This window comes from Odocoileus virginianus, chromosome 10 (genome assembly GCF_023699985.2).
Source record: "Odocoileus virginianus isolate 20LAN1187 ecotype Illinois chromosome 10, Ovbor_1.2, whole genome shotgun sequence".
Classification (NCBI taxonomy): Eukaryota; Metazoa; Chordata; class Mammalia; order Artiodactyla; family Cervidae; genus Odocoileus; species Odocoileus virginianus.
Window position 1 is genome coordinate 69,983,563 of NC_069683.1, and position 24,292 is coordinate 70,007,854.

Below are 24,292 nucleotides of genomic sequence, written 5' to 3' on the forward strand. Positions count from 1 at the left end.
GGTTCAGCATTTGCTGTCTTTTTTCTGAAAGCATTTCTCGCATACTTGCCCATGGTGTTGGTGCTGCTGGCTCCTCTTCTGATATCAACTCAAATTTCACACACACAGATCTCCTTTGACTCTCTAAGTGAAGTGGGTCTTTTTCTAGTCATCCTCTGTTACAATATTCTCTTGTATCCTCTATCTAGTTACCATTGAACCTCAAAAAATTTATGTTTGTATATATGTACTTACTTTCTTATTTACGTAAATGTTTATTGTTTGTTTCCACCAGACCACCTGATCTGCCTGCTGAGAAACCTGTATGCAGGTCAAGAAGCAACAGTTAGAACCGGACATGGAACAATGGACTGGTTCAAAATTGGGAAAGGAGTACAACAAGGCTGTATATTGTCACCCTGCTTATTTAACTTACATGCAGAGTACATCATGTGGAATGTCAGGCTGAATGAAGCACAAGATGGAATCAAGATTGCTGGGAGAAACAGTGATAACCTCAGATATGCAGATGACACAACACTTATGGCAGAGAGCTAAGAGGAAGTAAAGAGTCTCTTGATGAAGGTGAAAGAGGAGAATGAAAAAGTTCCTTAAAACTCAACATTAAAAAAAAAAACACTAAAATCATGGCATCTGGATCCATTACTTGATGGCAGATAGATGGGGAAACAACGGAAACAGTGACAGATTTTATTTTCTTGGGCTCCAAAATCATTGCAGATGGTGACTGCAGCCAAGAAATTAAAATGCTTGCTCATTGTAAGAAAAGTTATGGCAAACCTGGACAGCATATTAAAAAGCAGAGACATTGCCAGCAAAGTAGAGTCAAGGCTATGGTTTTTCCAGTAGTCATGGATGGATGTGAGAGCTGGACCATAGAGAAGTCTGAGGATGAAAAATTGCTGCTTTTGAACTGCGGTGTTGGAGAAGACTCTGGAGAGTCCCTTGCACTTCAAGGAGAGCAAGCCAGTCAATCCTAAAGGAAATAAACCCTGAACTGGAAGGACAGATGCTGAAGCTGAAACTCCAATACTTTTTGCCACGTGATGTATAGAGCTAACTCATTAGAATAGACCCTGATGCTGGGAAAGATTGAAGGCAGAGGAGAAGGGGATGATAGAGGGTGAGATGGCTGGATGGCATCACCGACTCAATGGACACGAGTTTGAGTAAGCTCCGGGAGATGGCGATAGACAGGGAGGCCTGGTGTGCTGCAGTCTAGTGGGTTTCAAAGAGGCGGACACGACTGAGTGACTGAATAACAACAACTATGTGAGATCCTGAGGACAGAGATCTGCCTGTCTTTCTCACAGCTCTATCTCCAGGACCCTAGACTGAGCTTGGTCTAGCACACAGTAGGCATTTAATAAATAATACTACATCTCTATGTTGCCACACCTTCAGTAGGATACACTGAAATGAAGCTGAGGGAAAATCTGCCATGTGATCACCATCCTCATCTTGACAATCCTTGGCTTTCCATACAGTCCTGGCTGATGTGGTCAGAACAACCAGGGATGTTCAAAAACCTTCAACAATTTTTATCTGACAATGGAAATAAATATGGAATTTCCACATTTTGTAGAGAAAGTGGATGAGGTCCTTTAATTTCTAGCTTTGAGAATTTAGTTTATAGGAATAATAATGAATTGCCCATCATTACTTTGTTTTTGTTTCACCAACTGGTAAGTTTTAGGTGAGCAAAATTAGAATCTGTGAAAGCTCTTATAAATCAGAATCTTCGTTATTAACTCATTGGCCTTATTCTTCCTTTTTCTTTGCATCCTCATTTTCTTCTTTTTCATCCCCTTCCCTTTCTGCATCTATTTTAAATAATTATTTATAATGCAAAACCATGATTCATGTGAAGTTTAAACCTCAATGGAAATTTTAACTGCTACTTGAAGTTGATTCAAACTACAGAGGTACATAGTTAAGTAACACATAAAATTGCTTTTTTATCTTAGAAAATGTTTATAATGTATTATTAAATTCAATTAAAAAAATAAACTAGAGTTTGTTAATAAAACAAAAATGGGCTAGCTTTCAAGTAATTTAATTTTTACTTTAATATTTAATATTTTAATGTTGTAAGTCATCTATATTTCAATACAAGTTTTAAAAATAATTTTTTGAATTAAAATATACTTTTCATTAAACATGGGCTTCCCTGGTGGCTCAGATGGTAAAAGTATCTGCCTCCAATGCGGGAGACCTGGGTCCGATCCCTGAGTCAGGAAGATCCCCTGGAGAAGGAAATGGCAACCCACTCCAGTATTCTTGCCTGGGAAACTCCATGGATGGATGAGCCTGGGGGGCTATAGTCCATGGGAGCGCAAAGAATCAGACAAGACTGAGCGACTTCACTTTCACTTTCATTAAAAACATATATACAAATAAAAGGCTTTTTTAATGCTTGTCACAATATGAAATAAAATGCTTTTACTTTGGAGGTTGGAAGTGAATTATGGTCAGAGGTATGTGAATATGTGCATACATACACACACACAATGACAATGGGGCTGTTTGTACAGGTCTGCCAAGTTCACTTATCACCTGATGATACATTAATAATTATACCAGTGATAATGATAACAATAAGAGCAGTAGATATTTGTGTAATTTTACTAAGTTCCAGGCAGGGTGCTTTACAAAAGTTACTTAGCTTAACCCAATAACTAGTTAATTGTATGTCAGGCAGCATGATCACAGTCTTACAGATGACAAAACTGAGCCTTTGCTCAGTAAGAAGCAGAGCTGAAATTCACACACATGCTTGCAGACGTGTTTGCACACCACATGCTTGGAGTCTGATAATTGACACCTTCCCAATAATCTACTTAATGGTCTTCAAAAAGAGATTCCTAACAACCCAGTCAATCCATTCATTCCCCAACAAACTAAATTTGCAATGGCAGAGCCTAATTTATTTAGACAAACACATTTTGCTAACAGTTTGATAACATTATCCGTTCTGCTTCATTATGCTCTCTGATGGTGTCTGTTGTTTTTACTGTGTTGTGTGGTCCGTCGTGTCCGACTCTTTGCGACCCCATAGACTATAGCCTATCAGGCTCCTCTGTCCATGGAATTTGCCCGGCAAGAATCCTGGAGTGGGTTTCCATGTCCTACTCCAGGGGATCTTCCCAACCCAGAGGCTGAACACATGTCTCTTGCACCTCCTGCATTGACAGGCAGACTCTTTACTACTGTGCCACCTGGGAAGCCCTGATGGTTAACTATCCTCCCTAACTGAGTGAAATTAGGAAAGAAAACTCAGTAAGAGAGAAAAAATTGAAATATGAAATTGAATCATTTTCTCAGTAGGAGTCAATCCAACAAACATCATAACTAGCCATGTATAAGGTACTGGGTAGAATACACACAGGACACTTGTCCTACCCTCAAATAGTTCATTGCTATCAATTATATCTGGAGGAGACACACACACACACTTAGTGATGGCAAAGAGAGGATCATTATCACCATTATTTATTGAGCACTTCCACACATCCTACATGCTATTGTAAGTATTTGCTATTAATTTAAAATCTCACATCAGCTCCAATTATTATCCCCGTTTTATGTATATAAAACCAAAAGGTAAGAGACTCATTCTATATCACACATTAATAGTTGGGGAAACATTCTTTGAATCGAAATATGCTTTATGGCAATGTGGTCCCCTATGGCTGTCCTGCCTTGCCCTAGGAAAGACTGTGATAGGTGTTGGAAAAAAAGATAGATGATTGAATTAGCACATCAGACAAAACTGTAGCAACTGTAAGAATAATTGCTAACCAAACCCCACTAGTCAGTCTCCCACACTTTGCAGGAGTGAAAAATAGACTAAAAATTACACCATACTTATTCTAAAAATGTTACAAGCATGAACCACGTAGATATGATTCTAGTGCAGTGGGCTCTTTTGGTCCTGGGAACCTGTAACTTACAGCCTCCCGGGATGCCCTTGAATACCTGGAGAGCCATGACGTAGGAAGGAGAGAGGTGTTTGATGGAAGGCTGAGAAGTGGAAAGGTGGAGATGAGAAGGGAGGTGCTTTTGACCTATCCGAATAGCTATGTGCCATTTTCTAAGAGCACGGGGATTGCTCGGGAACCATCAGTCCAAATCTCCCCAGCACCTGTCATGCCTTAAAGGAGGAATTGCAAAACAGCTGTCTCCAAATTCGAGGGGCTTTGTAGGTCTGTCTGTCCAACATTTTAAAATTCATTATTTAAATACACCTAAAGAAGGCTTGTCATTTTTTTCTAGTTTCATGAGATATAATTGACATACAGCACTGTATAATGTGGGCAGCATAATGATATGACTTATATACATCAAGCCTTGCTATTTTTAATCCCACTGTCTCCCTCTAATTTTATATAGGGCTCACTAAGAGTTTTAAGTCTGGTGTCTGTAGCATTTGATTTCATAAACTCTGCTTTAAAGTTTCTCCAAGAAAAATTTAAACATGAATAAAATGACCTTTCCAAAACATTGGTCAAGCCATAAATGATCCCTGTTGAACAAGGTTCAAATAGAAGAGTTTATCAAAAAGTCCCACAGATCTAGAGTTTATATACACCTGAAGGTTATGCCCACTCTATCTTGGAATTCAGCCACCAAAGCACTTTGGCCCTAATTGATCATATTTAGTGCCAGAAGCCTATTAGGAGTGAAAAGAGAGATGAAGCTATTTGCAATAAATGCAGACCAAGAGGCTGGTATAACAAAAAAAGGTACGACAACCATCATTTCTATAAAACACAACTGAATGTACTGGTGGAGGTGAATAAGTAAGTGAGTGGAGTCATGCCAAAGAGTTTACATCCAAACTACAGTCTGTCCAATACTCCACTTAACAGCAGCCAGGAAATGAGTGACGAGCCTTCACTATAAGCCAGAACACCTCAAACGAAAATACTCCCTTTTCCTTAAATCCACATCTGCACTGCCTTTTTCAACGAAAAGGAGTTATTTTGCCTTAAAGACATAATATTAGAGTTAGCATGTTTCTAACTGACTTATGGATCATTTAACTTAGTCATAACCAAAGCTTCACAAAAAGCATATACATGAGCACTAACAGGCCTTGATACGTTGAGGGAATAAAACAGGTCCTTAACTGAGCCATTCTGCCACATCACCACTCCAACATGCTGAGACCGCTTTGTCCATGAAAAATTGAGAACAGATGCATCACTGAACACATTAAAAACAAAGAAATGCAGAAACCAAAGGTTCATACTTCCATTCTAATGCTGAGCAGCACTGCATGAGTATGCAGTAATGTATATCACGCATGATGGATTATTCCCAAATTAAAGCAGAACCAGGATTACCACATGCTGTTTTTCATTTATAGTATTCTGATATAGAATTCACTTAGTATTCAATAACTCATCATAATGCAAAAAAAAAAGAGAAGAAACCACATTAGATTTGAAAAAATCAAGATTTTTTCCTACTCTAAATTTAACTCATAAGAGGAAAAAACCCACAAATTGACTCCATTTGTAGTACTGTGTTCTATTTGGCAACCACATTTTGAAAAGGAATAGCAATAAACTGAATGAGAGTTAGTGATGCTGCCAGGTGAGCAAGAGGCAATATGCTATGAATGACCCAAGGATTCAGAGATATTTAATCTATCCTAAAGGTAATGCATAGGCAAAATTATCCCAATTTCTCCCTGTGCTTCATCTGCAACACCCAGTCCTTCTGTCTTATTACTCGTCATTAGTTGTTACTGCTTTTTAACTGCCATTTCCACCAGACTATCAACTCCAGGAGGTTCAACAATCCTGTCTTCTTGCTTGGCTTGTATCTACTACACCTATCGGAGTGTCTGATAATAAGCAGGAACTTTACCTGTGTGTGTGCCCAGCTGTTTTGTGGCCCCATGGACTGTAGCCCGCCAGGCTCCTCTGTCCACGCAATTTTTCAGGCAAGAATATTGAAGTGGGTTGGCATTTCCTCCTCCAAGGAACTTTATATTGTTTTACTAATGAATGACTGAATAAAGAAGATCCATGACCATGTATGACCCAACAACTAGACTTAACTACAAGGTAGATTATACCTCAATATGAGGTTGAACATCTTCTAACAGAAGCATTTAAAGTTTAAAATGGCTGCTGAGGTGCTTAAGCAGACGTGAGAGCAAAAATAAACATGGGTTGAGTAAGCAAAAATCAACCTTTGGGTCCTGAATTATATTCCAGTCTTTAAGATGCTTGTTAACTCTGAGGTTCTATGATTATAATATAGATCATTCCCAAATTTGGGTCATAATTTAACCTAAAATCATTGGAACTCTTCTGTGATTGGAATTACATAGAAAATTTCTCAAATATCACATAACTTCTCTTTGGCTGTACATTTATTTTGCTGAATCAAAGGGAAAATGGTATATGCTTTACTGTAAACAATTTTACTTTTTCTATTCACTGTGTTTTCTTTCAAAATGCTTGGACCCCAGGCATTGATTTAACAGATCTAAAATGGCATTCCTCACTAAAGAAAGTTTTAACATTTTGGCCACAAGGCAGGGACAAAGCATACCACAGACAATTAACACAGTCCGTTCAGTTTCACACCGCTGAATTTAATCACAGAAAATCATCTCTAAACTTCATTTAACCAGTGTCTGCTTTTAATCATAAGGTGGTTAAGCTACTTACCACAAAAGAATAATAAATCTTGAATCCAGGTTTAGCCACAAAGTAGTCATCAGACTTGAACGTTATTTTAATCTGGTTTGTTCTTGATGTTATCCTTGGAGGAACTTCCTTGTGTCCACACCATCGTCCTCTAATAACAGTACTGGTTTCAGATATGTCTTCAACTTCTACAAAATCATACCTGGTACCAATTTAACATAAATAAGCTTTGATTAAAATAGACTTTGAAATTCATACTTTCATTGAGAACTTAAAACTAACATATGTGATTTCTCATGACCTATTATCTGAAATGAAGTTTAGAAGAAAAACCAGCTCTTCGGATTTCTCAAATTCAAACTTCAACAGTCTATTCTGAGGAAAAAATTTATACACTTTCAGCCTATCCTCCTTGAGTGAGTGAAAGTTGCCCAGTCATGTCTGACTCTTTGCAACCCCATGGACTGTAGCCCAGCAGGCTCCTCTGTCCATGGGATTCTCCAGGCCAGAATACTAGAGTGGGTTGCCATGCCCTCCTCCGGGGGAACTTCCCAACCCAGGGATCAAAACCCAGGTCTTCTGCATTGCAGGGAGATTCTTTTTTTTTTTTTTTTTAATTGGAGGCTCCAATTGTAGTGGCTTTTGCCATAAACTGACATGAATCCACCACGAGTGTACATGTGTTCCCCATCCTGAGCCCCCCTCCCACCTCCCTTCCCACCCATCCCATCTCTCAGGGTCATCCCAGTGCACCAGCCCTGAGCGCCCTGTCTCATGCACTGAGCCTGGACTGGCAATTCATTTCACATATGATAATATACATGTTTCAATGCTATTCTCTCAGATCATCCCACCCTCGCCTTCTCCCACAGAGTCCAAATCTGTTCTTTACATCTGTATCTCTTTTCCTGTCTCACATATAGGGTCATCATTACCATCTTTCTAAATTCCATATATATACATTAATATACTGTATTGGTGCTTTTCTTTCTGACTTACTTCACTCTGTATAATAGGCTCCAGTTTCATTCACCTCATTAGAACTGATTCAAATGCATTCTTTTTAATAGCTGAGTAATATTCCATTGTGTATATGTACCACAGCTGTCTTATCTATTTGTCTGCTGATGGACATTTAGGTTGCTTCCATGGCCTAGCTATTGTAAATAGTGTATGGGGAGATTTTTTACCCTCTGAGCCAACAGGGAAGCCCAAGAATACTGAGTGGGTAGCCTATCCCTTCTCTAGGGGATCTTCCCAACCCAGGGATTGAACAGGGGTCTTCTGCATTGCAGGCAGATTCTTTACCAGTTGAGCTAACAGAGAAGCCTCATAACTCTTTCTAAATTGTCAAAAATCAAAATAGGCTACTTTCTGAGCATCTAGCTTATAAAAGTTTTCCTGGAGAAACCAATAAATATAATCTCTTGTCATAGTTTAGGAGATATAGCTCCAGTTGTGTGCGTGCGTGCATGCTCAGTTGCCTCAGCCATGTCCCCTCATTGTGACTCTATGGACTGTAACCTTCCAGGCTCCTCTGTCCATGGGATTCTCCAGGCAAGAATACTGGAGTGGGTTGCCAGGCCCTCCTCCAGGCGATCTTCCCGACTCAGGGACTGAACAAGCATCTCCTACATTGCAGGCAGATACTTTACCACTGAGCCACTGGGGAAGCCTGTAGCTTCAATTATATACCCGCATGTTCACTATATCAATTTTTTAAACAAATTCCCACTTGGAATTAATTTACCACATCCAGCATTTCCTGAGGAAAGGAAATTGTCTATACCTACACAGCATGAAAAATCAGCAATTTCATTGTAGAAAATAAGTGGTAAAATTATAAAATAAACAACTATTTTCTCTTTGTGGAACCTATCTTTTGAAGGGATTGTATCATAAACAATGACATTTATCATAATCGAAAGCACATGCCTTTAGCAGTGATGTGCCCTAGCCAGTACTGGAGATATCTGGGCTGTGTGTGAATGTGGGTAAGACCACGGGTTCATCATTGACACTGGTCAGAGAAACAGAGTATCTCAGGATTGAAAAAGACAGGAGAGGCATTTTAGATATTCCATGGAGCCGTTAGATCCTCAAAGTCCCTGCACAATACCCAACTCTTTCATTGAAGAGTAAAACATGTTCAGAGACAGAACTGGCATCTTTTAGGAATCACTTATTCTATTTTGAGATACCCAAAATCTTAAAACATTCTACTTGAGAGCTGAAGTCCGTGCCTTTCAGTTCTGATCATCAGGGTCGCGTCCTTCATTCACCTGTCCCCCATGTGACTTGAGATGCTAAAGTCTCAGGGCAAACATTCAGGGTGAACAGTGCAGGAAGTCTCCTATCTACTTTACATTTTCCTGTCATGATTGCCAAAAGGAGTCAGCATGAGGACCATCACATCTGAGTGTGAAGAAAACCCAATACAACTTAGCTAGTCTAACCCATACACCTCAGAGCTCTTACTGGGTGGGCCAGAGTGGACTAAGAAGCAGGCGAGCATAACAAGATGGTGACTCAGTTTCACTGAAAATAATCGGTGGGGCCTTTATCTCCTTTGCCTCAGTTTCCTAACGAGCACAATAAGAAGGCTTATGTAATTTTATCAGCTGAATATCTATTCAGCGCTCTGCAAATTAACTACTTGATATATGGGGCTTGGAAAGTGAAAGGTACTAAGATAGAATCATCATTAGAGCAATAAATATTACAATGTAGACATCAAGGAAGTTTTGCAACAGATGGGAAGAAGCAACTTCATTTCATTTTATATACAATATATGTGAATCATATTTACTACACTAAGCAAGAGTGTACTTGAAACTTTAATAACACAAGAGGTCACTTGCTATTTAGATAACCTATTAGCACAATTTTCACTCTCGAAGCTCCATTTTGGTTTTCAGGGAGGGTCCTGATCTCTTCCCCTTCTTCCTCTCTCCTCTACCTTTTACTTCTTTAACTCCCTCTATAAATTTTTAGAAGCAGCTTGATTTAAGGACTGGTCTGGGGATCTTCTAGTCAATACTGAAGGAAATCAACCCTGAATACCTATTGGAAGGACTGATGCTGAAACTTAAGCTCTAATACTTTGGCCCCCTGATGCGAAGAACTGACTCACTGGAAAAGACCCTGATGCTGGGAAAGATTGAAGGCAGGAGGAGAAGGGGAGGACAGAGGATGAGATGGTTGGATGGCATCACTGACTCAATGGACATGAATTTGAGCAAACTCTGGGAGATGGTGAGGGACAAGGAGGCCTGGTGTGCTGCAGTTCATGGGGTTGCAAAGAGTTGGACACCACTTAGCAATTGACCAACAACTGGGGGAAAAATCGTCCTTAATTTCCTCTCCTAATTTTAAGGTCAGGATGTCCAGAGGGTTTCAGTTCAGTTCAGTTGCTCAGTTGTGTCTGACTCTTTGTGGCCCCATGAATTGCAGCATGCCAGGCCTCCCTGTCCATCACCAGCTACCGGAGTTTACTCAAACTCATGTCCATCGAGTCGGTGTCGCCATCCAGCCATCTCATCCTCTGTCGGCCAGAGGGTTTAGTCACTTCCAGATCAAAACCCTGCGTGGGAGTGGAGACCAGTATCTCTTCAATGACATCATCTTTAATAAACTTTTAATACTGGCTTTTTGTTTGTTTCCATGATCTCTCTCTCTCTTTTTTTTTAAGCACAGAAAATGAATTCTCCCTTTCAAGGTTGAAAAGACATAAGATCTCCTCAAGCTTATTCTCTCTGTAAATATTAACTGGCTCCTCCTGCATGTATTCATCTTTACTTTCCGGCATACATTAGCCTAGTCTATGGTCCTAGAAAGTAATAGTTGGTGCTATTATTCTTGAAAAAAATAGCAACATAATAAATGCTGTCAGTGTAATAAACATGCAACAAAGGATAGCCAAATTTGAGGCACCTGATTTTTATTATTCAGAGTAAAATAAACCTACTGAAAGGATTTAGCAGTTTAGTAGCAGTTCGTTGGCAATGCAGAACAAGTGCACGCAGTAAAGTACAACGAGGAAAAAACACCCTCCGCATCTTACCCATGCTAATTAAGGGAGTATGATGCTGAGAGTGGACAATTCTGAGAACAACAGCCAAGCCTCGCTCTGAAAAATATGCTAAAAAGGGAGGAGCTTTCATTTTCTGCTGACCATGAAACTGCAGGGAGGAACAGACCTCTGAGGAGTGCGCTGGCCCCGGGAGCTTGCCTTCTTTCTTCTTACACGTATCTGAGGCCTTAAAATTACGATTTCAGGTAAGGCCCTGGCAGGGTCCTCACCACCACCCTCTCCCAGTGCTGGGTCAGTTCCTGGAGCCCGGCAGGGGATACACTCCTTAACTCCTGGGAAGCTCGCACCCGAGCACGGGACAGGGTTGCAGATGACCTGGGACACCGGATGTGACCAGCTGCTCACAAAGGTGGTTCTAGGCCTGGCCCAGAAAAAAAAGAATCACCCAGAACCCCCTTCTCTGGAAATCACACAGCCTGGCTCTGCCAGCTGCAGGGGTGAGCTTCTGTGAGTCATGCCAGGTTAAGGCTTCCATAGAGACTGTGCTTCAATTTATGTTGTACATTAGGACGGACATAAAGGCTTTTTGAAAAAGAAGTCACATATTTTGGATAGGGCCCGAATGAGAACTTGGATGCACTGTTTTAAACCTTTTCTTCACCTTGGAATTTTACCCTAATATGGATTTTATTTCACACTCACCTACAGATATCATTTTCCGCTTCCTCTAATCCAAACTGATTGTCAAAGGCTAGCTGTATCCTTGTTTTCTCCTGGGAGTGGAGCCGCCAGGTCAGAAGCAGGTTGCGAGGGTAGCTGTTTGGGAAGCGGGGACTCTGCACGTGGCCGTGTCCTGTCACCCGGATGGTCTCATCTCTTCGGTACAAGTCTGTGAGGTGATTGCTCTCTGTTAGTAGTCACAACTTGTAGAAATTAGTATGTTGCTCCAATTACAGGAAAGCAAAAAAAGAACAGTTTAAAACACATCACATTTCAAAGCACTTCTTGATTTTGTTTAAAAACATAAGACCAAATGGCAGCTTTGTGGTTAAACAAACATCCATATTTTTTTCTACCACCCCTGTCTCCGCAATTCTTCATAAACCTAAGCTTGACTTCTAATATTTTATACTTTGGGAGCTCTCTTAATGTTATTTTTGACAAGCAAAATTAACAATTATCTCAGAACTCAGACTCATTTCAATTGGAATTAAAATGAGAAAGAAATTTCAAATAGTTCATCTTTCCTTTTTTCCACATAATACAGCTGACCCTTTAGCAACACGGGTTTGAACTGTGTGGGCCTGTGGATTTTTTTGATAAATAAATAGTAAATAAATATATGGTTGAAACAGGAGGGAAGGGGGGAAGGCATGATATAACCATGACAAAGACTGGTTAGAAATAACTGTGTCCAAGATGACGGAAGTGTCAACTTGCAGTAAATCTAGCACCTCATCTTACGCTTGTTAGCACGCTAAATGCCACACCCATTGGCACCATGACATTTCTGAGGCCAACCATAAAAGGTCAAATCTTGTGCTGTGGCCTAATTCCTGGAAATCCCTGCCTCTTGCCCCAAATAATTGGAATAATCCTCCCACTAATTAGCCTATGAAATTACCCAGTCCATGAAAACTATCCACACTGTATACTGAGGCTCTCTCTTGCTTTCTGAGATGGCCCACACTCTGCGAAGTGTGTTTGCCTTTAAAGACATCCATTTACTATCACTTCATCTCTGAATTCTTTCATGACAAAGCAAGAACCGTAAATTCATCAGCAACATTGTAAATGCATTTTCTCTTATGACTTTCTTAACAATATTTTTCTTTTGTCTAGTTCACTTTATTGTAGAATATATAATACATATAACATACAAAATATGTGTTAATCAACTGGTTAGCAGTAAGGCTTCTGGGGACTTCTGTTGTGGGCCAGTGAAAAAGAATCCACCTTCCAATGCAGGAGACATGGGTTCAATCCCTGGTCTGGGAACTCAGATACCACGTTCCATAGTGACTAAGCCCATGCAACAACTAGAGAAGCCTGCATGCCTCAGTGAAGACCCAACACGGCCCAAAACAAAACAAACAAACAAAAAGCCAAAGAGGAAAAAAAAAAAAGTAAGGTTTTTGGCCAACAGTGAAGTCTGAGTAAAGTTTGGGTGGGGGGGGGTGGAGTCAAAAGTTATATGTGGATTGTGTGTGTGTGTGTGCGTGTGCGTGTGTTTGTGTGCGTGCGCACACATGTGTGCACTTAGTTGCACCGTGGTGTCTGACTCTTTGCCATCCCATGGACTGTAGCCCACCAGGCTCCTCTGTCTGCGGGATTTTCCTGGCAAGACTCCTGGAGTGGGTTGTGTCAACTACAGATTGGTGCTTGCTGACGGCAGTGGCCGCCTGCCTCTGCAGAGACTGAATTCTGTGCTGCTGCAGCTGTTGACCCTCAACATGCCCTGAAGGCAGTTCAGGGTGGAGAGTGAGGCACTCTGTGCTCCAGGGAAACTGGTGGAGCAAGCCTTTAGATAGTCAGATATTTTCAGAAACTGATTTCATGATCCAAATCCATGCATCTCCTCACTTCTAGAAAAGCACTGAATCCCTTCACGGTGACATCAGCTCCTCATGACTAGCAGAAAACCTTTTGTAAAGTAGGTACTTGATTGCTCTGAATTCCCCCTTCACCAAAATGTTATATATTGACCTTCCCCACTGCCTTTTTTGAACAGTTCCTTAGAGGTCTCTGAGGTGCTGTCTCCTGGGCAGCAGTCTTCCTTTTACCCCATTAAAACTTAACTTGCAGCTCTCACTTTGCATCTATTTAGTCAACAGTTGCCATGCCCTTTTCCTGGGGACCTTTCCGGTCCAGGGATCGAACCTGCACCTCCTGCGCTGCAGGAGGATTCCTTACTGCTGAGCCAGGGGGAAGCCCCTGTAAGGTACTGGCACCCCTAAACCTCACTTTGTTTGAGGATCAACTGTACAAATAGATTTTTTTTTCATTGACAGAGCAACACTATATCTTCAATGATTAGCACAGGAGGTGCTCAATACATATTGCTGAATGAATGAATAAGTGAAGGAAACAAGTGAGTGAACAGCAAATTAAAGACTAGTGATATTTAAAGACCATGTATTTTTAAATCAAATGACATTTTCCAGTTGTTTCTCCACCATAAAAGATCAGAATTGTTGGCCTTCATTTTTTCTGACTTAAAATAGTTTCAATTCTATTTTCCATATATTGTATAATAAAGAACTTGTCTGATCTTTGTCCTGCGTTCCTAAAAGGGAACCTCTAATCCCTTAGAATTCTGAAGTTTCTTTATTATTTATAGTGGGCCCTTGGAGCCAAACCTGATTTATGCTGATGAGCTGATTCACTATGGCCCCTAAGTAGTTTCAGGATGGGGACTGGCTATGATAGAAAGACTAAACTCGTGACTTTCAGCTCTGACACCAGTCTGACTTCCCAACCTCCCTGGAGGTGAGGTGTCTTGGAGTCTTAGCCTGTTGCCAGTGATCCAATCAATTATATCTATAGAATGAAACTCAAAAAAACTCTGGTCACTGTGGCTTGAGGGAGTTTCCTGGTTCATGACACACACACACACATGCTTCACACACACACATGCTTCAGACCTCTCCCTAAATGTCTATTTGGCTGGGCCCAATTTGTATCCTTTATCGTAGAAGTGTAATGATAACTACAGTGCTTTCTTGAGTTCTGCAAGTTTTCCTAGCAGATTATCAAAGCTGAGGGGCTTATGGGAGGCCCTCGATTCACTGTCAGTTGGTACGGAGCAGGGGTAACCTGGGCGCCTCACAGTTTTCAGCAGGCCACTGTAGATCGGCCTTGGGACCTGGGCTCTCGCCGAGTAACATCTGACCTGACTGCAGGCGGTCTGTGCCAGAGCTGCACTGCCCAGTGGGCCCGTTCTGCCCATCCCCCAGTGTCCAGAGTTCTTTGCATTTTAGATTTGACATTTTAGGCCCCTCTGCAAGCAGAACTGCAGCCACAGTCTATTTGCGTCTTCCCACAGAGCGTTGACTCCGAAGCCTGTAATTCAGTGAGCCTGGCCAGGGAGGCCTAAATTGCTGGTGGAAACCACTGAAAGATTGGGCTGTGGAGGGTGGTTGTTAAAGCTTCCAAAATAAGACAAGGGAGATGAACAAGGAGTCAGCATATGAGATGCAAAGGCTTCTCTCCCTTTTACAAACGTTCTGATATGGATGGGAATTTCAATTTTTCTTTTCTTTTTTTACTAATTCAGCGTTTAGTGTTTGTGTTTGCCTGGCCAGCTTTTGTATGGGAGACAGCCTTAGGAAGAGCAAATGTAGCTAAGGGAGTGGACGTCCCAGCTCCCAGCCTCTCGACCGGGAGACCAGAGCAGTCCTGTCCCATGCTCTGGTCCAGGTTTGATGCTCCTAACTATCCTGAAACCGACGGTAGTTTTCCTTCTTTGCATGAAATTTGCTAGAGGCAATTTTAGATCCTTTGCTATCTATAATCACTTTGACTTCTGAATCTCATTGTTTATATATAATTTATAATCTCATGCCAAACTCAGGGCTATTCTTGGCAGAAGAGCTGTAATGAATTATAGATATAGAGAGCAACCTATCAGGTTAAACCTGAGATAACTCCGAAGTGTTATATACAAAGTCACATTCCTCAATGAAGGCATTTATTTTGGTGTTCCAGTAATAACTAACACTGTGTGCCAGGAACTCCAGTAAGTTGTTAAATTCGTTACTTCATTTAATCCTCACAACAACTGTATGCAATTAGTAATATCCCCACTTTGCAAAGAAGGCTCAGAGAGTTCAAGAAACTTATGACCTCAGGGCACAAAGCAGGTGGTAAAATCAATATCTGACCCTAGACTGTCTTCAGAGCACACGATCTTAATAACCAGAACACTGCATGAGTTGTTAAACTACAAAAATATGAACTATGTCATTTTTCATAGAGAGGGAATAATTTTGATTTATGTTTTATATGATAAGAATATAAGTTCATATTTTACATTTTAATACAGAAAGAGGTTCATATAGTCATTACTCTGGGTTATGAATTTGATGCTTTTAAAAAAGTGAATTAAAATGAAAGAAAAAGTCAAGATGTTTTTTATTCTGAGCCTAACTCTTTGGTGAACTGAGTTTGCCCAACCAAGTATCCCAGGAGCTCACTAAATCCCTGGAGGTACTATCACTTACTCTGGGATTCATCTTGAACAACTGTTGTCCTCAGAGTGTGGTCCCGGGATTAGCATCATCAGCTGGGAATTTGTGGGAAATGTAAATTATCAGGCCTCATTCCAGACCTACTGAAGCAGAAATGCTGGGGGTGGAGCCCAGCACTATTATTTTAATAAGTCCACCAGGTGATTCTGAGCTCCCTAAACTGTGAGAACCACTGACCATATCATTCTTTCTACTCTGCTTCTCATTCTTGACTCCCCAGGTTCCTTCACTGCCTTGCTTGACTCTATATCTCATATCTGAATTTTCATCTTACCTTCCTGACTGATGACCTGTCTTGGGCTCACTTTCCTATCTTTGACTTTGAAACCTTCTTGAGGACATCATATGATCTATAGAATGAACTAGGGTAAGAACTATCTACTTTGGAAATCACCTTATCTAACTTTCCCCATTTCATGCAATAGTCGTTCTTGGTCCCAATAGACACATCTGGTAACCTACTGCTTCAAGTTATGTTTAAGGAGGAATGAAATCACAAACAATGGTTTATTTTTTCTTTCAGATCATAATATTATCTATGACAGCATGTGATCCAAGTGGTAAATTGGATTTACCAATTTATCAATTATTGAAGAATTAAAATATTTCATCAGTGATTCCATAGGAATAAATGGTGATCTCTGCAGACTGTGGCACCGCACACAAATTCAGGGGAACATACAGGCATACTCTTGGCTCCACTATCTCTGTAAGACATCCAGCAGCCAGGATCGTGACTGTTAGCCACAAACCCAACATACTACAGCTACAAGCCAAAAGAAAAGAATGGTCATTGGTTCAGGAAATTCCCAGCTTGCAAAGAGATTTATTATAAAATTTCATTTGTAAAATGGTTATTCACAATCATAGCATATATCATATGAACAATGTTTGATGAGCATGTAGTTAAGTGTTATTTAAACCAAACTCTGCTGCCAAACAACCACATTATAACCACTTAATTTTTGTGGGCTGCAATATGCTTTACAAGCATCCAATTTTGTAAGTCCACCATAAGTTGATAAAAAGTAAATATTGCAGTAATTACCACTGCTTTCATTCTGCTTTTTCTTTTAAATTTAATTTTGCTATTTTTTTTAAACAGGGAGTGAAACCAACACACAGAAGTTAAAGTGATTTGTCGTAAGTGAAGAGAATGGAAGGCTGGCTGATATATGGAAGAGGGAAGTTTTGAATGCAGTGCCACCATGTTGGTGACTTTTCTCACTATAATCAACAGCGGTATCAGACACACCACGTCATCCTTCTGGCTTCTGTTTCCTAAACTAATAGTTTGGGGCTGAATAATATGACATTTAAGATTCTTCTCAGGTCCAGATGATAGGACACCTCAACGATTTTCCTTCAAGAAGGCAGAACTGCCAGTGGTTTCACTGACAGATGCGAGTGAAGCAATAATGAGACCAAGGAATCTGAAATCCAAAATCTTCAGCAGGATAAACACTTTTCCCATCTATCAGTGATTGTATATATAGTTGTATGCTATCATCTAAAATAGGTGTACAAATGGATATTTTATCAAATGCTGTTCAAACGTATGTATGAAAATCTTTCTTATCAACTAGAAAAGTGCCCCGGGCACATAACTGGCCACTTAGCCCATCAACTTGTGCTGAACACATTATGGAGGAATGTAAATAAATCCTTTAAAGTAGACGGAATGTATTCTATCTTGCTTTTTAAAAATTATGTAGAAGCTTCTGCCTGAAGCTGCTTGGGTACAGGAACTTAAAGTTACTAAAGGATGCCTTATAATTTCTTTGAAAGTTTCATAGGAAAGTTAAAAAATCACATGCAGAATATTATATATTGGACAATGTCTTGTTTACCAAGGTAAGCTCAGAACCTCACCAGTCTTTCAAAACAGATTTGGAGACTTTCAAAACAGAGTTGTTAAATACATACATGGATGAATGGTTACTGCGAATAATGAATAGGCAGAATTCCTAAACACTGAAAAGCATTTTGAAGCAAGATAATAAATAAAAGGCAGTTTAAAATGCCCAAAGAGTTTATTTCTAAGTGTTCCTGATGTTTGTGGGAACACATCTTGAACGAACATTAAAGAACTATTTCGGAAAAAGTTCCATTGAAATGATCCTGCTTGCCGTTCAGTTCAGACATTAATTTTGAAAGAACTGCCTCTTTTTCTACACTATTTCCAGCAAGATATGTACCACCAAGCTCAGCAGAGTCGGTCCACATCACTCTAAAAACCTGTGACCAAGAAAGAAGAACGACACTGGACTAAAGCGGGAGAGTTTGTTGCTTCAGTTGGGATCTACTCTCAGATCGAGCAAGCGATGGATGAAAATCGGGTGACTGACAAGTCTCCCAAAGTTCTCGTCTTATGCAGCCAGCTAATTTAGAATAGAAAGTTCATCAAGGCTAATCAACAGTGAGACCTGTGACTGACTAATGCATGATTATTACTACTAACTACCTCTAATAATCTTTGCACTCTCCCTCAACGAATTATAGCATCTTATACAAAAGTATCTTAGAACGCAAAGTAGTACCTTCATCAGTGAGACATCGTACAATGTATTGATGAAAAGGGAGAGAGAAACAAGGGCGTGATGGAGAACATAAAAGACGTAGGGCAGCAGTCCCTAATTTTAAAATGAATGTCAATGAGTAGAACTGGCCATAAAATACACAACTGGGATTAAACTGAATTTAATTAGATACTTTTTCATAAATTATATCCTAACTTAAAAAGCACAGGGTTGGCTCACCCTGTGAACTGCTAAAGGTGAAAATTAGACTTTGTTAACAATGTTAGTTTAAAAATCAGCCTGAAAGCATTTTCAACATTCTTCTTCCTCAGTGTTTCTTCAGGCACTGAAGCTTGCAATCAATGAACTAATTTCCTCCAGGGACTGCTAGTGGGCCAATTTTCATTAAGGAATATTTGGTTAACATCTGACATATGGTCTTGGCAAGAGCCAGTCTCCAAAAGCCTATACAACAGTTCTAAAAACAACCATGCCCCGTGATCACTCTGCTTTTAAGCAACTCAAAGGCAAAGCCGATTAAGCATCAGGATTTATTTAGAATTCTCTAGCAGAGATTTTTCTAAGAATTTAGTAGTAATACAAAACCTTTCTGTTTATAAAGATTTGTGGAGGGAGTTGGTTGTTTGCCAGTTACATATCCTTTTTTTAAAATTATAATTCCTTTTCATGCAACATTCCTTAGAGTAACAATGTGGAGACAATATTTTTGTAATCAATTGAAAATTCCCTAAACTCAAAATTCTTCTTCTTTAAAAATCTGAGTCCCTCAAAAAAGAAAAAAAAAAAAAATAAAGAGTATCACACTGTTCTTTTGAATATTTTCCAGTTACAATTACCAAGAGGTAGTAATGCCGACATTGGTGCTTATTATTCCTCACCTCACAAGATCTCTTAATGAACAAGGTTTGTCTTATTATTGTACAACAGTGAGCAATTACACTCTTTCTTTCAAAATCACTTGTATTTTATAGGTAGGCTAGAGAAGTGGTTGAGGCTTCCTTGGTAGCTCAGATGGTAAAAAAATCTCCCTGCAATGCGGAAGACCTGGGTTTGATCCCAGGAAAGAAGGACATGGCAATGCACTCCAGCATCTTGCCTGGAGAATTCCATGGACAGAGGAGCCCGGTGGGCTACAGTCTATGGGGTTGGCAAAGAGTCGGACACCACTGAGTGACTAACACACACACGTAGAAGTGATTATTAAATTATATTAAAATGGAAATTATTTTTGGCCTTTTTTGAATATTGAAATTAGTGACAATAGTGATTGCAGTAAAATAACCATGCTATATTTTACCACACTGTTGTTCAATTGTAAGTCATGTCTGACTGTGACCCCATGGACTGTAGCCTGCCAGCTTCCTCTGTCCGTGGGATTTCCCAGCAAGCATACTGCAGTGGGTTGCCATTTCCTACTCCAGGGGATCTTCCAGACCCAGGGACTGAACCTGCGTCTTCTGCATGTCCTGCATTAGCAGGTGGGTTTTTCACCACTGAAGCACAAGGGAAGCCATTTTTATCACTTTAGGATAATTCAAATGAATTACTTCTCTGGTCATTCTTATGCTCTAGTCTCTCTGTTGGGATGTTGTTTACCTTGTAAAGGATGTGAACAAAACGAGACAATAACGCTCAGCACTGTGGCAGAGGGGAGGGATTGTAGAGCAGGATGACAGGAAGCACTCTAGATGAGGCGGCTGAAGAGCGATATCTTTTCAACCGTGCCAACTTAACACCCAGAAAACAAGACAACCCTCATGACAGAAACATCTGCTTTTCCCAGTGCCGACATAACAAAGAGTCGGACATGCCTGAGCGACTGAACTGAGCTAAACATAGCTCTGATATATAGGAAAGTAACAGGCAATGTTAAAAAAAAAATGTTCCCAGAAAGTAGATTTACTACTTTTTCTAGAAAACACGTATTATAGGAAAACTAACACTTTTACAAACATTGTGAAAGAAAGCTACTTAAGACCTTTGTTTGTTCACAAAAAATGAGAATTTTCTGAAATTATTTTACAGGGTAAGTTTCAGAGGAAGTAATCAGTTCACCAAAGCTGAAATGGAATGGAACAGTGTGCAAAAGAGATGATCTTGCAATACCCTAATAATTAGAAACTAGATTTGTATTCAAAGACAAAACAGTTTGCTAATCACACCTGACTAAAGAGCTCATCAATTCTTAAGAGAAAACTAATTGGGAGTCAATATAAGAATCACATGGTTTATTATTTGTGGTTTGTATATGTATATATATAAAATTATATTATCAAAATATAAATTAACACATTACTTAGCATGTATATTAGTAATATCTAATATAATATATACATATTAAAAATATACACATCAATGCATGCATATGTATTGTCTCTTCAGTTGGGTCTGACTCTTTGCAACCCTATGGGTCATAGCCTGCCAGGCTCCTCTGTCCATGGGATTCTCCAGGCAAGAATACTGGAGTGGGTTGCCATGCCCTTCTCCAGGGACTTTTCCCAACCCAGGGGTATAATCTTCCTCTCTTAAATCTCCTGCACTGGTAGGTGGGTTCTTTACCATAAGCACCACCTAGGAAGCCTCTCTATATATAATTGAACTTAAATGCTTATTAAACTATATGACTGTAGTATTATTTATATCTTCAGTCATTTTTCAGTATCACAGTTCACTGAATTCCAGAACACTTAATTCACATATTAATATTTCAAATTGGAGACATAACTTATGAATACTGTTGAAGATGACTGTCCAGGTGTTAGAACATAGAGCAAATTGGGACACAACTGTCATAGCTTTTGTCTGTGTGAATCTAGCAACATTTAGGAGATAACTGTTCATCTGATTTCAATCTCAGATATTTTCACTGGTAGCACCATATGTAGAGATGAATTATAGCTTATATTTGGATATCTAATTGTCATTCAAAATGCATTTATCAATGTTGCACTATGATGCATCACTAAAATAAAATTTTTATGTATATAACTCAGTACAAAAAAGATATTAAATGTAAATACAATAAAGTAATGACATTTCATCCTCATTCTCTTGTAAAGAATAATCAAGTGCTTTAGAGAACCAAACCTGAGAAGGTGTATGCAAGTAAACAAAGTTGAAGTTTGATTTGTCATTGAGATTCAAGGAAACAAATTCTCTTCTTACTCCAGACAATGAAAATAAAGGCAGGAATTACTATATATCTCAGAATAGGTCAAATAATTGTCAAAGCTATAAGATATTAATGCAAACAATTCATGCACTCTGATGTTGATAAACACCTATATGTCAAAAGCTGGTGGCTTTTAAGACAATTGTTTAACATGCATAACTCATTTACATTAAAAGTCCTTCAAGCTAGGCTTCAGGAGTATGTGAACCAGAAATTTCCACACGTACAGATGGGTTTTGAAAACACAGAGAAAAGAGAGATCACCAATATCCTTTGGATCACAGAGAAAGCAAGGGAACTCCAGAAAAAAAATACCTACTTATGCTTTATTGATTACACTAAAGTCTTTGGTTGTGTGGATCACAACAAACTGTGCAAAATTCTTAAAGATATGGGAATACCAGACCACCTTATCTGTATCCTGAGAAACCTGTATGTGGGTGAATAAGCAACAGTTAGAACTGGATATGAAATGTACTAATTGGCCAATGATTGGGAAAGGAGTATGTCAAGGCTGTATATTGTCACCCTGCTTATTTAACTTCTTTGCAGAGTACATATGTAAAACGCCAGGCTGAATGAATTAAAGCTGGAATCAAAATTTCTGGGAGAAATATCAACAACCTCAGATATGCAGATGATGGCAGAAAGCAAAGAGGAACTTAAAAGCCTCTTGATGAAGGTGAAAGAGGAGAGTGAAAAAGCTGGCTTAAAACTCAATATTAAAAAATCTAAGATTATGGCCTCCGGTCCTACCACTTCATGGCAAATAGAAGGGGAAAGAGGAAGCAGTGACATATTTTTCCCCCCCTGGATTCCAAAATCACTGCAGACGGTTACTGCAGCCATGAAATCAGAAGATGCTTGCTCCTTAGAAGTAAAGCTATGACAAACCTAGATAGCATGTTGAAAAGCAGAGACATCATTTTGCCAACAAATATCCATATAGTCAAAGGTATGGTTTTTCCAGTAGTCATGGATGGATGTGAGAGTTGGACCATGAAGAAGGCTGAGTGCTGAAGAATTGATGCTTTTGAATTATGGTGCTGGAGAAGACTCTTGAGAGTCCCTTGGACTGCAAGGAGATCAAACCAGTCAATCCTAAAGGAAATCAGTCCTGAATATTTACTGGAAGGACTAGTGCTGAATCTGAAGCTCCAATAACTTGGCCACCTGATGCAAAGAGGTGACTCATTGGAAAAAACCCTGATGCTGGGAAAGATTGAAGGCCAAAGGAGGGGGCAGCAGAGAAGGACACGATTAGATAGTGTCACCGACTCAATGGACATGAATTTGAGCAAACTCCAGGAGACAGTGAAGGGAAGGGGAGTCTAGTGTGATGCAGTCCATGGGGTCTCAAAGAGTCAGATGGGATTTAGTAAGTGAAAAACAACAAAAACTCATATGAAAAATGATACAATTTATTAAACAAAAAATGCAGATAAATGCTCAGTATTCAAAATTTTTAAAATTCTTTTGGTTGCTAAAAGTAGTAAGCTAAGTATGTCAAGGCCTCTCTTTCTATCTCTCTTTTACACACACATGCGTGTGCGCACACACATACACACACACACGGTACAAGAAAGATCATGTTACCTTGAAACTATGTGTCTATGCAGAAGGACTAATAATTTGAAGACATTTGAGACAATTAAAAGAAAGCCTTGTGCTAAGATAATAAATAAAATAGATCTTTTAAATTCATACTATTATTATTATTATTTTTTAAAGAGTTTTGTTTACTTTCAATATGAATCTCTTTTCCCCACAAAAGCTATTACTAGATCAGTGTTGGGTCTTACAATGGACAGATTTTAGAGTGGTTGAGATTTTTGTTTCCTAATCAAATTTCACACTATAGATTCCCTTCAATATTGTTACTACTGAGAAGGCTCACCATGGATTCTTCCCTTGACCTACACATAGTAATAGAGTAGTATTTGTCATGAGGGGTGAAATCATGCTGGCATAAATCTCAGTGGTTTTAACATTAAAATTTTATTTCTTGCTCATACTTCACATCCACTTTGGGTCAGTGGGGCCCTGTTCCTGTGTTCTTACTCTGGGACCAGAGCTAATGAGGTTCATTCTTAAATTTACAGTTCTAGCAGGGAGAAATCAGGACATGAAGAATTGCCCACTGGTTTTTAAAATACTTCTGTTTACATTTCAGACTAAATTTAATCACATGGCCAGACCTTAACTTCTACCAGAGTGGGTAACTGAAAGAAAAGGAGAACTGGAAATTGATGGACAATGCCAATCATCACTGCAGTGCCCACACACTGATGTGATGCTTGACTCATCTCGTTTTCCAGCTGGGAGCACTATCTATGCATGTCCTAAATAATATCTCATTGTTATTTTACTCTAAACCATTGCAGTGATGGGAGATATAGTCAGTACGGAAAGATGAGTAGATGATTCATAGAGGACAACTTTATTACTACAAAGGAAGAAAAATTGTTGTGAGGCACCAGAAAACAGATTTGAGTAAGCAGTCTTGATTTTCTTTAGAACTTGCCTGTTAGAGACGGCAAGTAGTTTACCCAGAAGGTAAACTAAAAGGTGATGGCTTCCTGCAGAACTATCCTAAAAAGCGTTCCGAACTTGCTTCTGTATTAAGTGGG

The 24,292-nt window shown here is 39.5% G+C and overlaps 1 protein-coding gene and 1 long non-coding RNA gene across 3 annotated transcripts in view; one reads left to right on the plus strand and one right to left on the minus strand.

Moving 5' to 3' along the window:
• PDGFD (platelet derived growth factor D) overlaps window positions 1-24,292 on the minus strand; it is a 265,934-nt gene that overhangs the window by 79,410 nt on the left and 162,232 nt on the right. The window contains exons 2-3 of one of the 2 annotated variants that reach the window (XM_020900382.2): window positions 11,404-11,590; window positions 6,690-6,870 (exon numbers count right to left, since the gene is read on the minus strand). In XM_020900382.2, the coding sequence (XP_020756041.2) occupies window positions 6,690-6,870; window positions 11,404-11,590 (368 nt within the window). Of the gene's footprint in view, window positions 1-6,689; window positions 6,871-11,403; window positions 11,609-24,292 lie in introns of both variants that reach the window. The other variant, XM_020900380.2, reaches the window with a different exon arrangement.
• On the plus strand, window positions 10,761-17,627 carry LOC139037208 (uncharacterized). The gene is made up of 2 exons (XR_011490070.1): window positions 10,761-10,946; window positions 17,056-17,627. It is a non-coding gene; the product is annotated as an uncharacterized lncRNA (long non-coding RNA).